Source organism: Rhododendron vialii, chromosome 1a, assembly GCF_030253575.1.
Source record: "Rhododendron vialii isolate Sample 1 chromosome 1a, ASM3025357v1".
NCBI lineage: Eukaryota > Viridiplantae > Streptophyta > Magnoliopsida > Ericales > Ericaceae > Rhododendron > Rhododendron vialii.
The window spans coordinates 39,659,427-39,678,714 of record NC_080557.1 but is presented as its reverse complement, the minus strand read 5'-3'; the positions used below and the strand labels follow the sequence as shown (position 1 = coordinate 39,678,714).

General features: G+C 38.9%; 1 protein-coding gene across 1 annotated transcript; it reads left to right on the top strand.

Moving 5' to 3' along the window:
- Nucleotides 1-499: 499 nt before the first annotated feature.
- LOC131304182 (AP-2 complex subunit alpha-1-like) lies at nucleotides 500-18,977 on the top strand. The gene is made up of 27 exons (XM_058331325.1): nucleotides 500-960; nucleotides 2,199-2,330; nucleotides 5,224-5,349; nucleotides 6,383-6,445; nucleotides 6,526-6,623; nucleotides 6,718-6,925; nucleotides 7,758-7,829; nucleotides 7,909-8,001; nucleotides 10,010-10,111; nucleotides 10,284-10,381; nucleotides 11,637-11,718; nucleotides 11,828-11,916; nucleotides 12,823-12,928; nucleotides 13,016-13,081; nucleotides 13,526-13,632; nucleotides 13,725-13,829; nucleotides 13,948-14,068; nucleotides 14,282-14,461; nucleotides 14,563-14,802; nucleotides 16,043-16,123; nucleotides 16,279-16,443; nucleotides 16,553-16,639; nucleotides 16,716-16,841; nucleotides 17,501-17,581; nucleotides 17,664-17,735; nucleotides 18,229-18,308; nucleotides 18,390-18,977. The coding sequence occupies exons 1-27, from the start codon at nucleotides 829-831 to the stop codon at nucleotides 18,532-18,534; spliced, it is 3,057 nt and encodes a 1,018-aa protein (XP_058187308.1). The 5' UTR covers nucleotides 500-828; the 3' UTR covers nucleotides 18,535-18,977.
- Nucleotides 18,978-19,288: the final 311 nt, after the last annotated feature.

Here is a 19,288-nt window from a genome sequence, read left to right as displayed (position 1 = left end):
TACTAGTTGAAATGCGTGCAAACTGAGCCGGGACACGAACCACAAAGAGAAAAAGAAAAACAACGAGCACAAAAAAACCAGAAAGTCTACACACAGACAATCTATGCACAAATTGTGCACAGTTTTAATGTGGGGCCACTACGGGTCCCACACAAATAATTCAAGTCGTTCATTAAATGTAAAAAAAAATTTTAACGGTTCCCGCAAAAAATCAGCTCAATCCGATATCTATAAATGCTCGATTCAATTGTCGAACTCTTCATTCAGATTTAAGAATAATGAAAAGCTAGACGATTGGATCGAGCATCTATAGGTATCGAATTGAGCTAATTTTTTACGAAAACCCTCAAAAACTTATTTTAAATTTAATGAACGACTTGGATTATTTTGTAGAACCCGTGGTGAACCCCACAACAGAATCTGTGCACAGACTGCTGTGTGTAGTAGGGCTCCAAAAAAACAGCTAAAAAAGCACATGGTGGAAAAATTCGATTAATAAACCGAATTGAAACGAGCTGGTGATGACATACTAATGGTAAAAGTCGTCTTCTTCGCTGTCCGACGGCTTTTCAAAAAATTTCATCAGTCTCTCACCTCCAATTTTCAAACCCCACCCCCTCCTCTACAATCTCTCTCTCTCTAGATCTCCTTCTTCCTTCTCTCTCTAAACCACCATTCCCTCCCCCAATTGCACACCGATCTCGACCAAGATCTCGCTCTTCCTCTCCTCCTTCTCCCTCCTCAATCCTCCCACGAACGGCTACGATCTAGATAGATAGATAGAGAGAGAATTGTAGGAGGCGTCCTCTCGGCTGGATCTGAGAGGCGATGGCATTATCTGGCATGAGAGGCTTGTCCGTCTTCATCAGCGACGTTCGCAATTGCCAGAACAAGGAGCAGGAACGCCTTCGCGTGGATAAAGAGCTCGGCAACATTCGCACTCGCTTCAAAACTGAAAAGGTTTTTTTAGGGTTTAATGTTCCCTTTGACTGTAGTACGAAATGTTGTTTTGCTGAGGACTAGTAAAAATGTTCCACTTCGTTGTGTCTTATTTGGTTTGCGTATTGAAACTGAGATCAATTCCTTTTCATCGAGGCTGGGCAGTAAATAAGATGCAATTGTATTGAGGTTTAATGAAGTTCTTGTGCGTTTGGCTTGGCCGCAAGTAGAATTGTTCAAGAGCTAATATGATAGAACTAGGCCTCTGGGCACACCCGATGCTTGTGCAAATCGTGCTATGCGAAAGATTAAAACAGGAAAATCCGTAATCAGCTCTTGGATGTGAAAGTAGAAAAGAGGGTAGAAAAAAAATTGGGGTGACAGTTTTTTTCTTCCTTCTTGGCAGTTTCTTGAGGTAGTTGAAGGGGGTAGTTTGGTAAAAAAAACTAAAGTGTGAGCTAAGCCTCAAAAGTCAGTTCATTTTCTCTTTATAAGAGTAATAGATATTAGATATTAAAAATAGAATTTAGGATTATGTAGCGGAGAATATTGAAGAGAATTGTATCCTCTATGAACTTCGGCCAGCTCTTAATAGTTCATACTTTTATCTAGCATCCGTGATTGATGTATCGTCAATCGTGAAGTTGCTGCAATCTCTGTGGAAGTATTTTGTCATTTGTGCCAACAGGCAATAGTTAGCCCCGATGACATGCTGATTCCTGGGTTTGATTTGCTCCAACCTTTTTTGTTTTGTTAAGGCCAACAACAATCAAATTATAAAATCGGCAGTGGCTCGACAAGCCAGTCAACTACCATACCACTCCTAATGTATGCATGGAAATAAAGAATTAACGAAATTGATTCAAAGATATGCATGGAAAATCTAAAACGGAAAAACCACTGGAGAGAGAATCAGGCACTATTCCCTTATGGAAGATACTCCGCAATTTAGGTCATACAACCTCTTGCCGAATCCATGTACACCAAGCCCGCGCTTGATGCTCCATCAATGATACCCAGGCATTGTTTTTATTGCTCAGGCGCACATTTTTTCACTGAGTGATGTGGCATCCATATGTTTTTCTTTTGGTTCTGTATAGACTGTATTTCCACGTTCTTTTGTTGTCTTTTAACCTTTCCCCATGTCTTGCCCATGTCTTTTCCCATGTCTTGCCCATGTTTGTTCTTGTAAATGCATGCTTTCAGGTTTTCAGCATATTTGGAGAAGTGACTTGACTATTGGATTTTCATTATTTTAGGGTTTGACGCCTTACGAAAAGAAGAAATATGTTTGGAAAATGCTTTACATCTACATGCTCGGTTACGATGTTGATTTCGGCCACATGGAAGCTGTTTCTTTAATATCCGCACCAAAGTATCCAGAGAAACAGGTGATGTGTACTGTGAAAACTTTATTTATTAGTCATTTGCAATATGCCTCCCATTATTTGGTATTATACAACAGATGTAATGCCTCGTAATATGCCGATCCAGAAGGGAAATTACTCTTTGCATGAGATTATGGCCCTTGATCGAGCACAATAGCGAAGTAGCACACTCGTAAACAACCCCATTTGGTTGGGAGAAGACTGTTGAGGAAAGTTGCAATTGGATGTGAGGAGACACCAGAATAGTGTTGCACATTCTTCGGTTGAACTCAACCCCAAAAACTAGCTATTGAAGCGAGGGTCCCATCACGCTTACATACTTCATATTACTTTGGTACCTAGACGATGTGGAATTTCTTCACACCCTTCCTCACCCATAGCGTGCTCACTCGGCACCACCTGCCGCATGCAGACCAGAGACATGCACCCTACGCCCGTACCCATCTCTGGTACCATGTTAAGTTACCAGTTGTCCCAACTCCCAAAAGTTTAAGCTATTAGGAAATGGGTCCAACAATGTGTATCATACTATTCAACATCCTCCCTCACACACAATCCCGTCTTATATTTGGAAATGCAAATTTTCATAGGTAGAGCGGAACAGAATACGTAGAGGAGAAGCAGAATGCAAATAAGGAACAAATGCAAACAGAGAGACTTGAACCCATGACCTCTCCTAGCCTGAGAGACTTGAACCTAAGACCTCTCCTAACCTGAGCTTTGATACCATGTTACACGGTCTTGTGTGGAACTCAACCCCAAAAGCTAGCTATTGAAGTGAGGGTACCCTCGCTCTAAAATACTTCATATTACTTTGGTACCTGGACGACGTGGGATTTCGCCTCACAAATGGAACTAAGGCTATGCTGCTACACAAAGCAAACACTTTTTGCAGAACAGTAACGGGACAGGTCTTGTGAAAACTGTAACTCTACCATTTCCGTTGTACCAAAAAAAAAAAAGGTAACTCAACACCAAAAAAGAGTTATGGATTGGTGATTATGTGGTATTTATCTGACGAAAATAGTTTTTTACTATTTTTTTCTGGTTCTGTTTATATTTTGATTAATTTGAAAGACAAAACATTCCACTATTCTAAGACAACTTGGTTTGTTGGCAGAGATGCTAAAAATCTCAGACCAGTTTTCTTATTGTTTAGAATGCTTTGACCTATGAATAACAGCATCTTGGATGTTTTTGTGGACCATGCTTTGACTTATATCTTGAGTCCATAAACTAATTAGTAATTAGGTGGTGTAGGACGAGTGTTGAGGACACTGTCCTCTAAGTAGGAGCGGTGAAAGGGCTTTTATCAACGCCGACGCTAGTTATATCTAGTTTTTTGTCCAATGCTTGATAAGTATATGGGTATTTGAGTTTGTATGTGGTAATTAGGTAAGCAATAAAAAGCATTGGCTGTGAATAGCAATTAGGGGTATTTGGAATGTGGTTCTTGTTTCATGGAGTATGTCGTGGGTTTTTCTTGCGACGGTGATGGAGCTTATTCAAGAATGGTATGGGGCCATGGGGCTAGAATGGGTAGAAGAAGACGGAAGCTTTGTATTATGATTCCGCTGTGCTTGATGTGTTTAATTTGGAGAGAGAGGAATCGTAGATGTTTTGACTGGGATAATAGGCCATTCTTCAACATTAAAAGTCTGTTGATTTCTACTTTGTTTAGTTGGGAGTTAAGGGAGTCAGGAGTGTTACCCTACTTTGAGTCAATTCTTTGACATGCTAGATATTTTTTGAGTATAGTTGGGTTTGTAGGGCCTTTTATTATTTATGAACCTTTTTCTTTTCTTTTTTTTTCCTCGCTTTCTTTTGTACATGGGTGGCATCCCCTTGATGTCTTTTCAATAAAATCTTATGACTTATCAAAAAAAAGTGAATAGAAATAAGGGGTTGCGCATATTAGTCTTGGGTTTATTTGTTTGGGGTTTTCACATTTTTAGATAGAAGGGATAATTTCAACTTACATTTGGTTATGGCTCCAAGAGCTGTACAAGTTCATACACCTTAGTGCTGAGAAGAAACAATGATGTGTATTACACTAATTTTTTTATTAAACCACACAACCCGTAAGAAGTTTCAAAACTCTGAATCACTTAAACCTGACATCAATGCTGCGCACAAGCGGGTGGTAAGGAAGCAAGGTCAGTCATGCAACATACATATGCCGTGATAGAAGAGGTGGACAAGCTCTTAGAGGCAAGGGCGATTGAGGAAGATCATGATCCAGACTGGCTTTCCATTACTGTGGTAGTGGAAATAAATAACGGCAAGTGGAGTGTCTGGACTTTATCAGCCTCAATAAGGCTTGTTCAAAGGATAATCTTCTCTTTGCCCATGATTAGGCCAGTTGGTGGACGCAATGGCCAGATATGCGCTGATGAGCTTGGTTGCATGATGGATGTCCCCTCTCTCGTAGATATACCTCCACTTTTCCAAATGGTTGCTTTGGTTTTCAGCACTTGGAAGAAACTAACTCGTCACTGAAGCTTATGGTTAACTATAGACCCACATACTTTTCTCATTCTGATCATCAGGGTGGACGGTTTAATTTTTCCTGTTTTGATTGCTCAATGAGATAGCTCTCTTGAGGAAATGTGTTTTGTGTGTGCCTGCTCTATGAGAACACTGGGTAATAATTTCTACATAGATGTTATAAATGGAAATTTGGACATTGATTGAAAATGTTATCATTATTTCTGTGTAATGCAAGTTGAAGCTAAAGCTCTATTTTACTGGTGTTCATGTGTTATGAAATGTTTTCTTGCTCTCTGTCTTTAGCAAGGCTTTATTACTCTTGCCGTTCAAAAAAGAAAAGAAAAAGGAAGGCTATATTACTCTCCACCAGAAAATTTGACTTCTACCATACTACTGATGGCTGCAGGTTGGGTACATAGTGACATCATGCTTGCTCAATGAGAATCATGATTTTTTGAGGTTAGCAATTAATGCTGTCCGCAACGATATCATTGGTCGGAATGAAACATTTCAGTGCCTGGCATTGACTTTGGTAGGCTACTTTTTTAATAGAACTGTGTTTTTATTGTACTTACTTCAATATGGTGCCTCTATACAACTTGTTCCTATAGTCATGCAGAAATATTCTATTTGTGTTATGAAGGATTTTTGTCTGTTAATTATTTCTGTAAGCGATTTGGAGCATTGTCATTTATGGTTCTTTTCTCTAATACTGTGATGAATGTGTGCTACACATTCTTTTCTTTCCTTCTTGTTGCTTTTTTTAGTTCTGCTAAGGGTAATTGTAGTGCTTCTTCCAAAATAAGCTGAAGCTGCAGACATATTGTCTTGTCATGCAAAGCTTACGAGAGCCAACTTTTGAGTGGTGACTTTTTCTTTTTGATGTTCTACACCTTTTCCTTCCTTTTTTCTGAGATACGTTTTGGTACATCTGGAATATATGCTTCCGTGCTGCTCACATGTTAACTTTGAGACCTTACAAGTTATGACTCGGTACTTGGTATCTATCTCCAGTTGTGAAGTCCAACTGATATTGCAGATTGGGCGACCTTGGATCCTTATGGACGGGACAGAGGACCAATTGTTCGGTAGTGCCTTATCTTTTGGTCAAAAGCAAAATGAAGACCCAATCGAAGAACTTGAAACGATTACTTCAGTCATTAGTCTATATGAGCTTTCTTATACAACATGACTTAAGTAGTAAAACGTCCTCTTACTTGTGGCGTGTTTTATATTGTATAACTCTATATATAACAGCTAAGTGTTGGGATTTGCACATGCGAATGAGGCATAATACGATCATGAGCAGTCATAGGCTGACTTGGACGTATCTGTTTAAATCGTTTTTGAGTTGTTTTGGTTTGGGATACATTTGGGGTCGCATTTGATTCAAAATCTTTTCAGAATTTTCCAACGGTTAGGTAAAGATATTAAACAGGTTGCCTAAGCAAAAATCTCTGTTCTCGGAATATTATGGCTCCAATTAAATAGATCATATGTGTATTCCAAATCTTTGGATACTTTGCATTCTTTCAAAACTTTCACTTTCATAAATATTTCTGCAGGTTGGGAACATTGGCGGGAGAGAATTTGCTGAATCATTAGCACCGGATGTTCAAAAGTTACTTGTAAGTGGAAAACATTTGCAGAATGAAGTTGTAAATCTTGGAATATGAAGGATATTGACTTTAATTTCTTATTCCTTCAGTTTTCTAGTAGTTGTAGACCGCTTGTGAGAAAAAAGGCAGCTTTGTGTCTCCTTCGCCTGTACAGGAAAAACCCTGACGTTATCAATGTAGATGGATGGTAAGCATGGCTTTGGATTCTCTGGGCCAGGAAGTCTCCTATGGTTATGTAGCGTAAGATTATATTGTCAAGTCTTTTTCACCTTATTTTTCAGGTCAGATCGAATGGCACAGCTATTAGATGAACGTGATCTCGGTGTTTTGACATCTTCCATGAGCCTTCTTGTTGCTTTTGTCGCAAATAACCATGACGCTTATTGGAGCAGTCTTCCAAAGTGTGTGAAAGTTTTGGAAAGGCTAGCTAGGAACCAGGACATTCCACAAGAATATACTTACTATGGTATCCCATCTCCATGGCTTCAGGTTTGTATCCCCTTCTTTCAAAACTGTTTGTATTTTATTTGAGGTCAGAAGTTAATCCAAGTCACATTGGCCAGTCAAAGCCGGCTGATGAGCCAGCCGAATTCAAACATGAAGCCAAATTTTGGATGATCCACTCAAGGGTTGTAGGACAGGGTTAGGGTTGGAATTCAACTGTCTTCATTAAGGAGATTCACGATTCTAAATTGCATTGTATGGATTCAAGACTATATTGCTGAATGTGAGGAAAGTTAGGGATTAGCCTATGGCAAGCATCACATATGGAACAATAGAAAAGCCCTACTGATGCAGGACAACTGAAGGAAACTTGGGGTATTGTTGCTTAGAATAGGAATTGTGGTGGCTCTCGTGGGTTCAGATAACTGACATATATAGGGTTAAGGTTGTAAGAGGAAGAAGAAAAATTCTAGGGTTTGATGATGAATAGGAGTGAGGTTTGGTTTCATTTCCAAAAGTTATCAGATTTGTGGAATTAGTTACTGGATTTTCTAGACAACTGTGAATTCAAGATTTGAAGTGTGGATTGTGTTAGACATCCTACTAAAAAACAATTGGCAATGAGTCGAGAAATGCTTCTATCTTCAAATGTGCTAATTATGCCGATCTGGGAAAGCTTTAGCACCTCCTTGCATATGCAACCCCACTCATAGGTGAAAATGTATACAAAAGAACCCATAAGTATAGATAAATCATTTAAGGTGCACCTATGACAGAAATCAAAGTGTTCTTAAGCGATAGCTTTATGAAAGTAACCGACTCTCAGTGCATGATATATCGTTGACAAATTTACATTTGATCCTTACGGTTGGTGCAGGTTAAGACAATGAGGGCTCTTCAGTATTTTCCAACTATTGAAGATCCAAACACTAGAAGATCATTGTTTGAGGTTACTACTCTTTCCCAGAGCAACCATCAAATTATCATCAGATTTGATAGTTGTAAGAAATCTCATTTGGCCATTATAGGTTTTGCAACGGATATTAATGGGAACAGACGTCGTGAAAAATGTGAACAAAAACAATGCATCACATGCTGTTCTCTTTGAAGCCCTTGCTCTCGTAAGTTTGCATCCCTTCTTTAAGCCGATCAGTGAGTAAGAGATACTGTAGGACTTACATATGGCTAAGAGAAACTATATGTGCAATTCATCGTGTAAATTTTCAATTACCTTGCTTGTCCTTTTAAGGTTCTTCATGTATTATTTTCAGCAGTGATGGACTCCAGAAATTCCTTATGTTATTTCTGTTCACGTGTACTCGTTCCCGCATTTGCATTAGTCTTTAAAATATGAAAACTAAACTTACGGTGAATGAGCAACTCCTAATACGCACCGACGGAATGAGGGTGATCCTGCATGAATCCAGAGTGATGCCAGAGTTGCACATTTGAAAGCTAGAAGTAGTGTTATCATCATGAATGTCGTAAGTCATGCAACTGATTGTTTAGCTAGGGTTTGAAACAATTTCTATTAGAAAATCCAAGGCACTTTCAGTATTACCCTCCCTGTAAGGGCAACAAGTTCCATGCACAAAAGGTTCAAACCTCTATTTCTCTAGGGGTGTAACCGGGCCCCCATTCTTACAGGCAAGAAATAAATAGGGTGCATACCTGTGTATTTTTTAGCAGTTGAGTCGGGCCCCTATGTCATTATGGGCAAGAAGTACAACCCAAGTACCCCCTAAAAGCATCAAAACCAAGGCACATAGGGGATTCCATCCCTGTAGTGATATGAAACATTTTTAGCGCTTTTTTTTGGTTAGTCCCTAAGTGGCAAAGCCAATACACGCCTTTGATTCTATGTCCTCAAAACGGCACAACAATTTCTATGCATGAAAGATTAAATAAACATGCATTTTTTTTCAAGAGTGCTATCTCTTACGGGTTCTATCAGCCCAGTTGTTGGCCTATCATGGCTAGGAACAATAGCCAATAAAGAAAAGGATGCTGCTTTAAAATGTTTCAAACATGTACAAGCAGATTTTTTTTTTTATAACTCGGTATCAGGCACAATGGGCCGACTAAATTGGGTGACCAATCCACCATCCATTAGTACGCCAGTGTAGGGGAGGGGACAATCAAAGCTGGAGCAAAGCTCTTTATGGACTGGCCTGAAATAGGAATTGATAGCCCGCGGATCGGCGTCGAACCCAGACCTCCCTTGGTTTTCCTTCCCTCAAGATATTGCTTTTAAATATTTCAAAAGTTTACCGGCAGTTGAGCACATATCACCAGCTGGATAAACTGTAAAACACAACAGTCAGGGCAATGTTACCTTTGTTCGGTTCCCATCTCTGAAAAATATTTTTTTTGTAATGAGTGGTAATGAGTGGAGAGAGATAGATAGAGAAAATTATTGAGAAACGTGCTGAGAGAAAAATGGGTTTCTCAAAGATGGGAACCAAACAAAGCGGTTATGTTTAGGCTCAAGCCGCTCAACTACAAGGGACAAACATGAGGTAAATAAGCCAGGGTTAACCTATGTAATGGCACAAAATGTAATAAAGTGAATAGCTCATGGTCTGGGTGGACAATAAACAAAGAGTTATGAAAAAATGCAAATAAAGCGGAAAGGTAATGGGCTTTATGGATTTATCACAATTAGAATGACATAAAAAGATGCATAAGATCGTGCAAGAACATTTACCATATGCCATCAGCAATAATGGATAAGGGAATAAGAAACAAAAATAATAATAATAAATCTTAGAGAAGGTGGGAAAGAAGGCTTTGGAAGTTGTGCAACTCTCCAAAATGTTATTCCAATGAACCCTCTTCTTATCAATGTAGTTGAACTTAAGTAGAGGGACAGGCAACCAACCTAGAAATAAACTAAATCTCTCATGCTTTGTACTGATGTTGTTAGCTATTGATTCAACTCCGATGCCCATGTGCTCATGTGACATAGAACCACCACCCAACCAAATCAAGTAGGTGCTTTTGAACTTGCAAGGAATGTGGAGCTATGATGTGTTTTCTTGTGCAATGTATTGTGTTTGCCTTGATTTCACCTTGGTATGGCTTTTGAGGGGTTCTTTCTGGTTGTGTGTTCTTATCACCATGTCACAGGTCATGCATCTAGATGCTGAAAAAGAAATGATGTCTCAGTGTGTTGCCTTGCTTGGGAAGTTTATTGCTGTTCGTGAGCCAAATATTCGATACCTTGGTTTGGTATGTTGCCAGAACACCAATGCTCTGTTTGTCATCTGTTGCACTTTCCTGTCTCATTGATGCAACTTATGTCCAAAGCATGCGAAGTCGGAGCTTGCAACTGTATGAATTTGAAGTCTTGATCCGGTTGTTTTATGTCTGGTTGCATGATGTATGAATTGCTCTGACACAGGAGAATATGACGCGGATGTTGATGGTTTCAGACGTTCAGGACATTATCAAAAGGCATCAAGCGCAGATCATCACTTCATTGAAGGATCCAGACATCAGGTTAGTGTAACTTGTTTGTAGAATTGCAAAAGTACTTTTTGCTTCGCCACTGGGTACAACGATTGGTTACATGTTAAGCAACGGGTAGAATTATACCTGGATGCTTTGTAATCTTGACAGACTTGTTGACCAATACATTGCTTATATTGGATGTGTAACGGATAACCATGGTTCTCATGGGTCTAAGTTTGCCCAGTCCACGTGTGCGGTGGGGTGTACATGAGTTTCCCCTCAAGGAAATAATCGTCATTGAAATAGAAACCAGATGGGTAAAAATCAGCTTGACCTATAGTATAGGTGCTGACCTAATTATTTTTGCCGGCACCTCTTTTCCTGGCATTCTTGCTTGCACTGTATTGTTCTGATAGTCTGAAATGCTCACTTGAGCAAAAAGTAATGCATCAAGTAGGCTTCTTTCCACATTACTCATTGTTAAGGATGTTCAGCTAGTTCTTTTATTCAGCGTAGCAGTACATTGTCGATCCTTGTAATGCCACCAACTATCCTAAGAGCTTAGGCTGTTATGGAATGGATCCAACGGTCTTATACCAAACGTACTATCCTCAGGGATAGTCACAATGACTCGGGTCTTACTGGTGTGGTAGGCATAAGTGTTACTGGTGTGAGTGCCGCCTAAGTGGACCCCCAGCGCCTATATTTTAGGGTCTAGGTGGTAATTATGCATTGTTACAAGAGTTGGCAATTAGTTGCTGGTTAATCGGTAGGGTATATTTCGTGACTTTTAAAAGTATTTTGAGGTTAATGGTGTAATAGTAAAAAATATGATGTTAAGTGTAACTTTACTAATACATATCTAAGCCCTAAATCGCTAACAATATCTATACATGGGACATAACCCGATATATATATATATATATATATATATATATATATATATATATATATATATATATATATTTAGTTTTACTTTTTAGTTGTTACTTTAATCTTAATTCATTTCTTACTCAAACTTTGGGGGAGGAGTGGAAACATTTTTTTAGTAAATGGAAAAAACAATTACTCTCTAGGCATTGAATGCGCCCCTCATCTGCCCAACTAGTGCCTAGCGATTTTTAGAACATTGCTTTTATCTGGGGTATCAGTTCCTTTGATGCGTACCCCAATAGAATGGAGATGAGAAATGAAGTCATTTTGGAATTTCATAAATGCTGCTATAGTACTTTTTACACCTCTTTTGGTGGAGTTTACACTTTAAGGGATATTATCTCTTGTTGACACTAATACAACCCTGTAGTATCCGGAGACGTGCTCTTGATCTGCTGTATGGCATGTGTGATGTTTCAAATGCAAAGGACATAGTTGAAGAACTATTGCAGGTACGTATCACTGTGCACCAAACATCTACTTCCTGTGATTTCTGTAAAACAAAATGGTGGAGTTAAAAAAAGCGATAGCAGCATGGCTCTGATAGTTATCTGTTTTCAGTATCTCAGCTCAGCAGACTTCGCCATGCGTGAAGAATTGTCACTTAAAGCTGCAATTCTAGCAGAGAAGTTCGCCCCTGACCTATCATGGTAATTATTATTTTTTCTATCTCAGAGAGAGAGTATGTATACGTTGTTTGATGAAGCTGCATATCAGATACTGTTGCATGGAGCATGTTCACCATACACATTGTATAACACCTGTATTATAAATGAGCTAATGTTCCCCTATTAATAGCACAGGAACAATGCTGCAAGTGTCCTATAAAGCCTTATTATCGCTACTAGAAATAGTTTTGCTAATCATCAATCCAACAAAATATCAAAATCACAGCAATCATGTTGAAATCAACCAAACTTCTGTACTTTTGTGACGGTTCATAGGTCCTGTTATGGCTTTTGGTGGAACCTACCCACCATGCTGTCCATTTCAGCCCCATAGCTTAATCAATATCAGTAACTGACACCTGGCCCCCTTTCCACCCTACATAAAAGATTCTCAACTCAGCAGCCAGCTTTTGAAGGATGTCAGGGAAATGTTCTGTATGCGGGCAGAAACTTTTTAACCTTGGTCTGTGTGTACATGGTGACATAGAATCGAGAAACATGAGTTGAGATAATCCTGTCATGTCCATGTGGTTGGGTTGGGGTGGGGCCTGGCAAGTTTGCATGACTGGAATTTTTTTCCTTTTGCAGGTTACATGACTGGACTTTCTAATCTTCATTTTGGTTGTTCAGGAAACATGAACTTTTGAACTACAAAACCATTGGCCTATAGCGTTTTGCCTATACCTAGAGTTGGATAACAATTGAACAAATATTTTGTTGGTCATATCACGAAAAGATATTGAGTTTATAATTTTTCTCAGGCTTTCAAGGTATTTATCTGGTTCTGATGTGGCAAAAATGACTATTTGAAAGTTATTAGATTATTGTGGACGACAATTATTATTGCTGAGTCTCTTGTGATGTCATAGATTTCTAATAACTACGCAGGTATGTGGATGTGATTCTTCAGTTGATTGACAAAGCAGGAGATTTTGTCAGTGATGACATATGGTTTCGTGTAGTGCAGTTTGTTACAAACAACGAGGACCTACAGGTGATTCAAACTTCTGTGCTTTGTCGTGCGCTTGTGTCTTTTGATGAAATTATGTCACTATTCGCCTTACGCTATAGAGTTTGTTAGCCTTATGCAGCAGTAAAAGCCAGAGAATATCTTGATAAGCCTGCTATACATGAGACAATGGTCAAGGTATGTAAATATCTGTTTTCTCTTCAACCGTGGAAAGGGACGTTTTACTTTGTTTTTTGGTGCTGCTAACTCATCATTTGAGCTAATTTAAGTATGACCCTTTGGCGTTGTGCCAACCCACCTGGGTAGGTTGCACTATTTGTTTGAGAAAGATATGCATTTTGTTCACATTACATGTTGAAACAAAGAGGTCGGAGCTGGTTCATATATTAAGCAAGGGGTTGCCTTACAGTACACTGTTTGTTTGTACGGGTTTTTTTGCCATCTGTGCATTACTCTTGACTAGCTTTCATTCCCAAACTTTGATAGTTTAATTTCCAAGTTTATTATTCATAATCAGATTAGATAGGCCAAGGTTAATAATTGAGAGGCTTCATTTGGATCCAATCATGCGTTACAATTGATTGGATCCTGCATTCATTCTTTTTTTTTTCCTTGGAACAGGTCAGTGCTTATATCCTTGGAGAATACAGCCACCTTCTGGCCAGACGGCCCGGGTGTAGTCCAAAAGAAATCTTTAGCATCATACATGAGAAGCTTCCTACTGTTTCGTAAGGGTGCTTGAACTTCTGCTCTTCTTATCTTTTCTTGGTAATATTCTCTCCATCATTTTACTATCTTAACCAATGTTATGCACGATCAGGACTTCTACGATTCCCATTCTTCTTTCAACTTATGCTAAGATTCTAATGCACACTCAACCCCCAGAGCCAGATTTACAGAATCAAATTTGGGCAATTTTTCGCAAGTGAGAAGAACCTATTCCTTATAACTTTTCCCTTCTATTTGTTTGGAGCTTGTAGCTTATGCTTTTTGACAAATTACTTGCAATACTTTTACTTACCCTGATATATATATTTTTTTAGGTATGAGAGTTGTATTGATGCTGAGATACAGCAAAGAGCTGTTGAATATATCACACTGAGCAGAAAAGGTGCAGCGTTGGTGGATATAATGGCTGAGATGCCTAAATTCCCTGAGCGCCAGGTACATTCTAGATCAATTGTGCACAGTCAGATCTAGCTCATTATCTTCTAGTTTTGTAGGATTATTCATCAAAATAGTTGATGAAAGGCCCCATGATAGAGTAGTTCTGTATAAAAATGTTATGTTCGTGGGCAGACAATGCACTTATAAATGCATAAATGTACACAGTTCATGTCTTCATGACACTAATCATGCATTCACTTTGGTGTTTAGTCTGCCTTGTTGAAAAAAGCTGAAAATACTGAAGCTGATACGGCGGAGCAAAGTGCTCTTAAGATACGGGCAATGCAACAGTCTTCTAATGCTTTGGTAGTGACTGACCATCACCCTGCCAATGGGACTCCACCAGTGAGCCAGCTTGCTATGGTAAAGATACCCAGCATAAGTAGTGTGGTAAGATATCTTTCCACTGCTTTTATGAACACATAATCGAATATTTAGACTACTATTTTAACTGCACAAAGAAACTGATTGTGGATCGAGTATAGGGACAGGATCACAACACGACTGATCAAGTGGTGACTCCGGAAAATGGGACTCTGAGTGTCGTGGATCCTCAACCTTCAGAGCCTTCAGTTGATCTCCTTGGTGATCTTTTAGGTCCACTGGCTATTGAAGGACCTCCTGCTGCTATGCAATCTGAGGATAATTCGGTCTCTGGAGTAGACGGTTCTTCATATGTTGACGAGGCATTAGCACTTGCAACTGTTGGAGAAGACGCAAACACCATCCAGGTTTCTGTTGCTTTATTGCACTTTTGTTGATTTTGTTCTGATTTCTGGAGAATCATTATCATCCTGGACTCCATTGCTAGACTGGGGTAATTGATACTCTTATGACTAACAGAGTAATAGTACGGTGATCAACTCAAATTTGTTTCAGTAAAGTTACTATATAAGTAATATCTTTCATGCATACTATTTTAACAGTTCAGAAATAGAATAGTAAAACATGAAAGAAAGTGGTTCCATCAAAAAGGGCAGGTCTGCAACTGAATGAGTGAATCAGTGATAGAGACTTAGATGGCGGCAGTTTTTAATGGTGCTACCAGGAAATGATTTTCTTTGGAACTTGTTGGTCAGAACTCCAATTGGTTTCGGATCACTAATGTCTGGTAACCTTCTATCCAATCTCCACCCAAAAATTTAAGAAAATTTATCAATTTTCAGGGAAGCTGGTTTGGGGCGTGTTCAAACTCAAAATATTCTTCCTATCAAAATTTAAAAAAAAAATTGACAATATTCTAGGCAAGCTTAAATAATATGACCCTGCAAAGATGGCAATGGTTTGAGCTAGACCTGGACTTTAGTGTTGCCAGATGGAAATTGTTACTTGTCAACATTGTCATATGTTTGGAATAGTGATTATAATATTGAGAATGGAATGCGGACATATAGCCTCGGTTTGTTTTTGTAACACATCCATAACACCGTGAATAAGAATTTGACCGATTTTTTACTTTGTCTAGTTGTTTTGGTAGACGTACTCCATGGGCTGCTGCCCCAACATATTGACTCTCTTAATGGGACTTGAAGACTTCTTACCATTCTTAACAGACGACTCAATACCTGGCTGATCCTTGAGCTAGTGTCTACATGGAATTATTACCATTTTGCCCAAAAAAAAAAATTATTTTTATGTCAGCCAGCAGGCATTACTTTTAATGACACCAAAAGGCCAAAGCAAAACAAACAGTACAATGTAGCTACTTCACAATGCAATTGTCTCTGCTTTTAATGTTTTATCAGCATTTAGATATTTTGTTCCATTTTATTTTGTATATTCTCAAAGGAGAAGATTATTCTCTTTACCAAACATATGCGAATCCAATCACGAGCTTACAACAAGAACAACAGATCTCTTGACAAATCTTAGGATAAAAAAACTTCTGCTGCTGTGCAATGTAAATAGAGAACAGTCTTTTTTTCATTTTATGCTTTTCAGTTTTCACATACTGCTTTCGTGATTTCGCAGCCTATAGGAAGTACTGCAGAAAGATTCCATGCTTTATTGCTGAAGGATAGCGGTGTCTTATACGAGGATCCTTGTATTCAGGTATGCTGTTCTCAGGTTGACTGTTCCTTATTGGAACTTAATTGTTAATTGTCAGTTGTATGGTTTCCATGCGAGGAAACTGATTTAGTGGCTATACTTTAGTTGACACTGCCTTCCCAAGGGTTACAGTAGTTTTCTTTGAAATACTCTCCCAGATTGGCATTAAAGCTGAGTGGCGAGCCCATCAAGGCCGACTTGTACTTTTCTTAGGAAACAAGAATACTGCTCCTCTAGTTTCAGTTCAAGCTCTGATAATGCCTCCTTCCCATCTGAAGATTGAGCTCTCAGTTGTTCCTGAAACTATTCCTCCACGGGCACAGGTCATACAAGTGGTTATACATTTACTTATCTGTAGTAACTGGTTCTTAGCTGCTCTTGTTTGTATTTTTGTTACTCCTTTTTCTTTAATGAAGACTTTTGGTTACTTAGGTGCAATGCCCGCTTGAAGTCATCAACCTTTGCCCAAGTAGGGATGTAGCTGTTCTTGACTTCTCCTACAAATTTGGAACTCAGGGGGTACTACCTATAACTTAAATTTAAGTGGTATTGCCTTGGTAATTCAACTAACTGTATGTATCATGTCCATCTACAGGTCAATGTAAAACTTCGCCTTCCGGCTCTCCTAAATAAATTTCTTCAGCCTATGTCAGTATCTGCTGAAGAATTTTTTCCCCAGTGGAGATCACTTTCTGGACCTCCTTTGAAACTTCAAGACGTGGTATGTAAACTCTACCTTCTTTTTGAAACTTCAAGATGTTGGGCCTTAAAGCGAGCTTAAGATCTTCATCCCGAGCTCTGTTAAAGCAGATTTGTTTCTCATCTCGTTGGACTCTGTTTAACCTTGTCAAATACAGTGGGGAGACATATCAATACATATTTGTGTATGCTACTTGAGGAGACAATACACATTTCTCAAGCTTGATTAAAAAATTCCCCTTTACAATTGTGGAGTCTTGAGGGGAAAATATATCAGAGAAGTTTTCAAATATCGTTTTACACCTAAATAAACAGATTCTGTTGTCAAAGCCTTTGTGAGGAGACCTTGTCAGTAAGTACTGAATCTAAAAGGGAAGAGCGGTTTAGAGGTTTAATTTCTACTCTTGTCCCAAAAGTAAAGCAATCATTAAATAGTGTTCAGGAGTCTTGCTACTTGACTCTCGAAATTCATCAACGTTTAACGAGTTCTTCATTCTTGAACTAACAAGAATGAAAGAGATCACCCAGTAGGGGTCCATGTTGAGTGTTCTGCATTATTCCACAAGTTGGCTTATCTCTCAGTCATCAAGACTCAAATCAGCATTCTCACTTATCGTTGAAGCTACCATTGACAAATATATGTGTGACTTATCTTTTCTATTTATGTTCCAAATTTGACAGGTTAGAGGTGTAAGACCGATGTCTCTCTCTGAAATGGCCAACCTGTTTAACAATTTCCGGTTGTTGGTCTGTCCCGGACTTGTAAGTTTTTTTTATCCCCTCCACCTGGGCCACCTCCTCTCACATAGTCAAGGTGTTCTTACTGTTTGATTTCCTGTTTCAGGATCCAAATCCCAATAATTTAATTGCTAGCACAACTTTCTATTCAGAGAGTACACGAGCCATGCTATGCTTGGTAAGATTTGGCTTTCAATATCTAGTTGCCTACTATTCCAGTCAATCCCATTATTGCTAATGGTAGGCACCCATTCTGCAAAGAACCTATGCTTGGATATAACAACCCGAACAAAGCTAGGCCTTTTGCCCCAATCATTCAGGGTCATGGAAATCCTTTTTCACCATTCCCCTTCTCAGTGGGCCAGTGGCTATATGGTCAGCTAAACTTACACAGTTGGGGTCAGCTACCTGCTTTATCAATAGCATTTTATAACCTTTTAGATAAGAAATTTTGCTGAATTAAAGTACTCAACTTCGTCAGAAGTGTGCTACTTGCCTCTTCTCTTTTCTTTTTTTTTTTGTTTCCTTTTTTATTATCTTTGGAGACCGCCTCTCCTGCATTAGTTAAGCTGATGTAGGATAAAAAAACAACCACCGCATTCGCAATGTAACACTAACTGCAATTTTTTTCTCATTTTATTTTTGTTGTTATTTCTTTGGGTGGTTTTCAGGTTCGAATTGAAACAGATCCGGCAGATAGAACACAGCTACGTATGACAGTGGCCTCAGGGGACCCTACACTAACATACGAGTAAGTCTCCTTTCAGGTTCCAATTGTGTACAATTTAGCTTCATTTCAACTTGATGCCGTAATTTGAGCCCATTTGTACAGGTTAAAGGAGTTCATCAAGGAACAATTAGTTTACATTCCTACAACTTCCGGAGGCACCACAGCAGCACCTCCGCAAGCTCAACCAACCAGTCCTCCGACAACGGTCTCAGATCCTGGGGATATTCTTGCCGGTTTGCTTCATTAAAGTGGATTGCTGTCAATTGAAGAATTTTTTTTTCTACAAAGCTTGTAAAAGTGATTATACATACAGCCGATCATCCCCGAGTGAAGAAGTGAGTACAAGCACAAATACGATGCCAGGGCTTGCGGACGTAAGTGGTGAGCTTACATGTGACCGGCTTTGTGTTTTGAGTTGGAGTTTTGCGAGGGGGGATGGCTTAGGCTTTCGTTATTCTTTCTGCACAACTATGCTGTGCTTTGTGAGTTTTCCTCTTTCGGGTTGAGGTTTGGCTTTTTTATTTTTTGTTACAATTTTTGGACCTTTTCCTCTTACAATCTAGGGAGATTCCATTGGATTGGTTTATGTACTATATTATGCAGTGGATGAAGTAGGACCCGTTGTAACAAATTTGTTGTTTGTCGATACACTAATATTTCCAATAAAAGTAATTCCGATTGGAAAGAAAACTAATGCAGCAATTGATTGCACTTTATGTCCGTTTCTTCACCATCTTATGGGTTTCTGATTTTACTTGGACTGTTGCTTGCACAAGGCTGGGATTAACGAGTTACAATCCAAAGGGATAGCATACATAGCCTTGTAGAACGGTTTCATATATATTCATGTGTAGTGCTTTTTCAATAGGAAAAGGTAAATTTTCATTGCATAAAATCATGTTATGGAAGGCCTAATATCATGGCTTTTCTGTTCATTAGTCAACATTGGATGCATTCACTTCCGTTTCATTCCTCTTTTATGGTAGTTTGATCTTTACAGC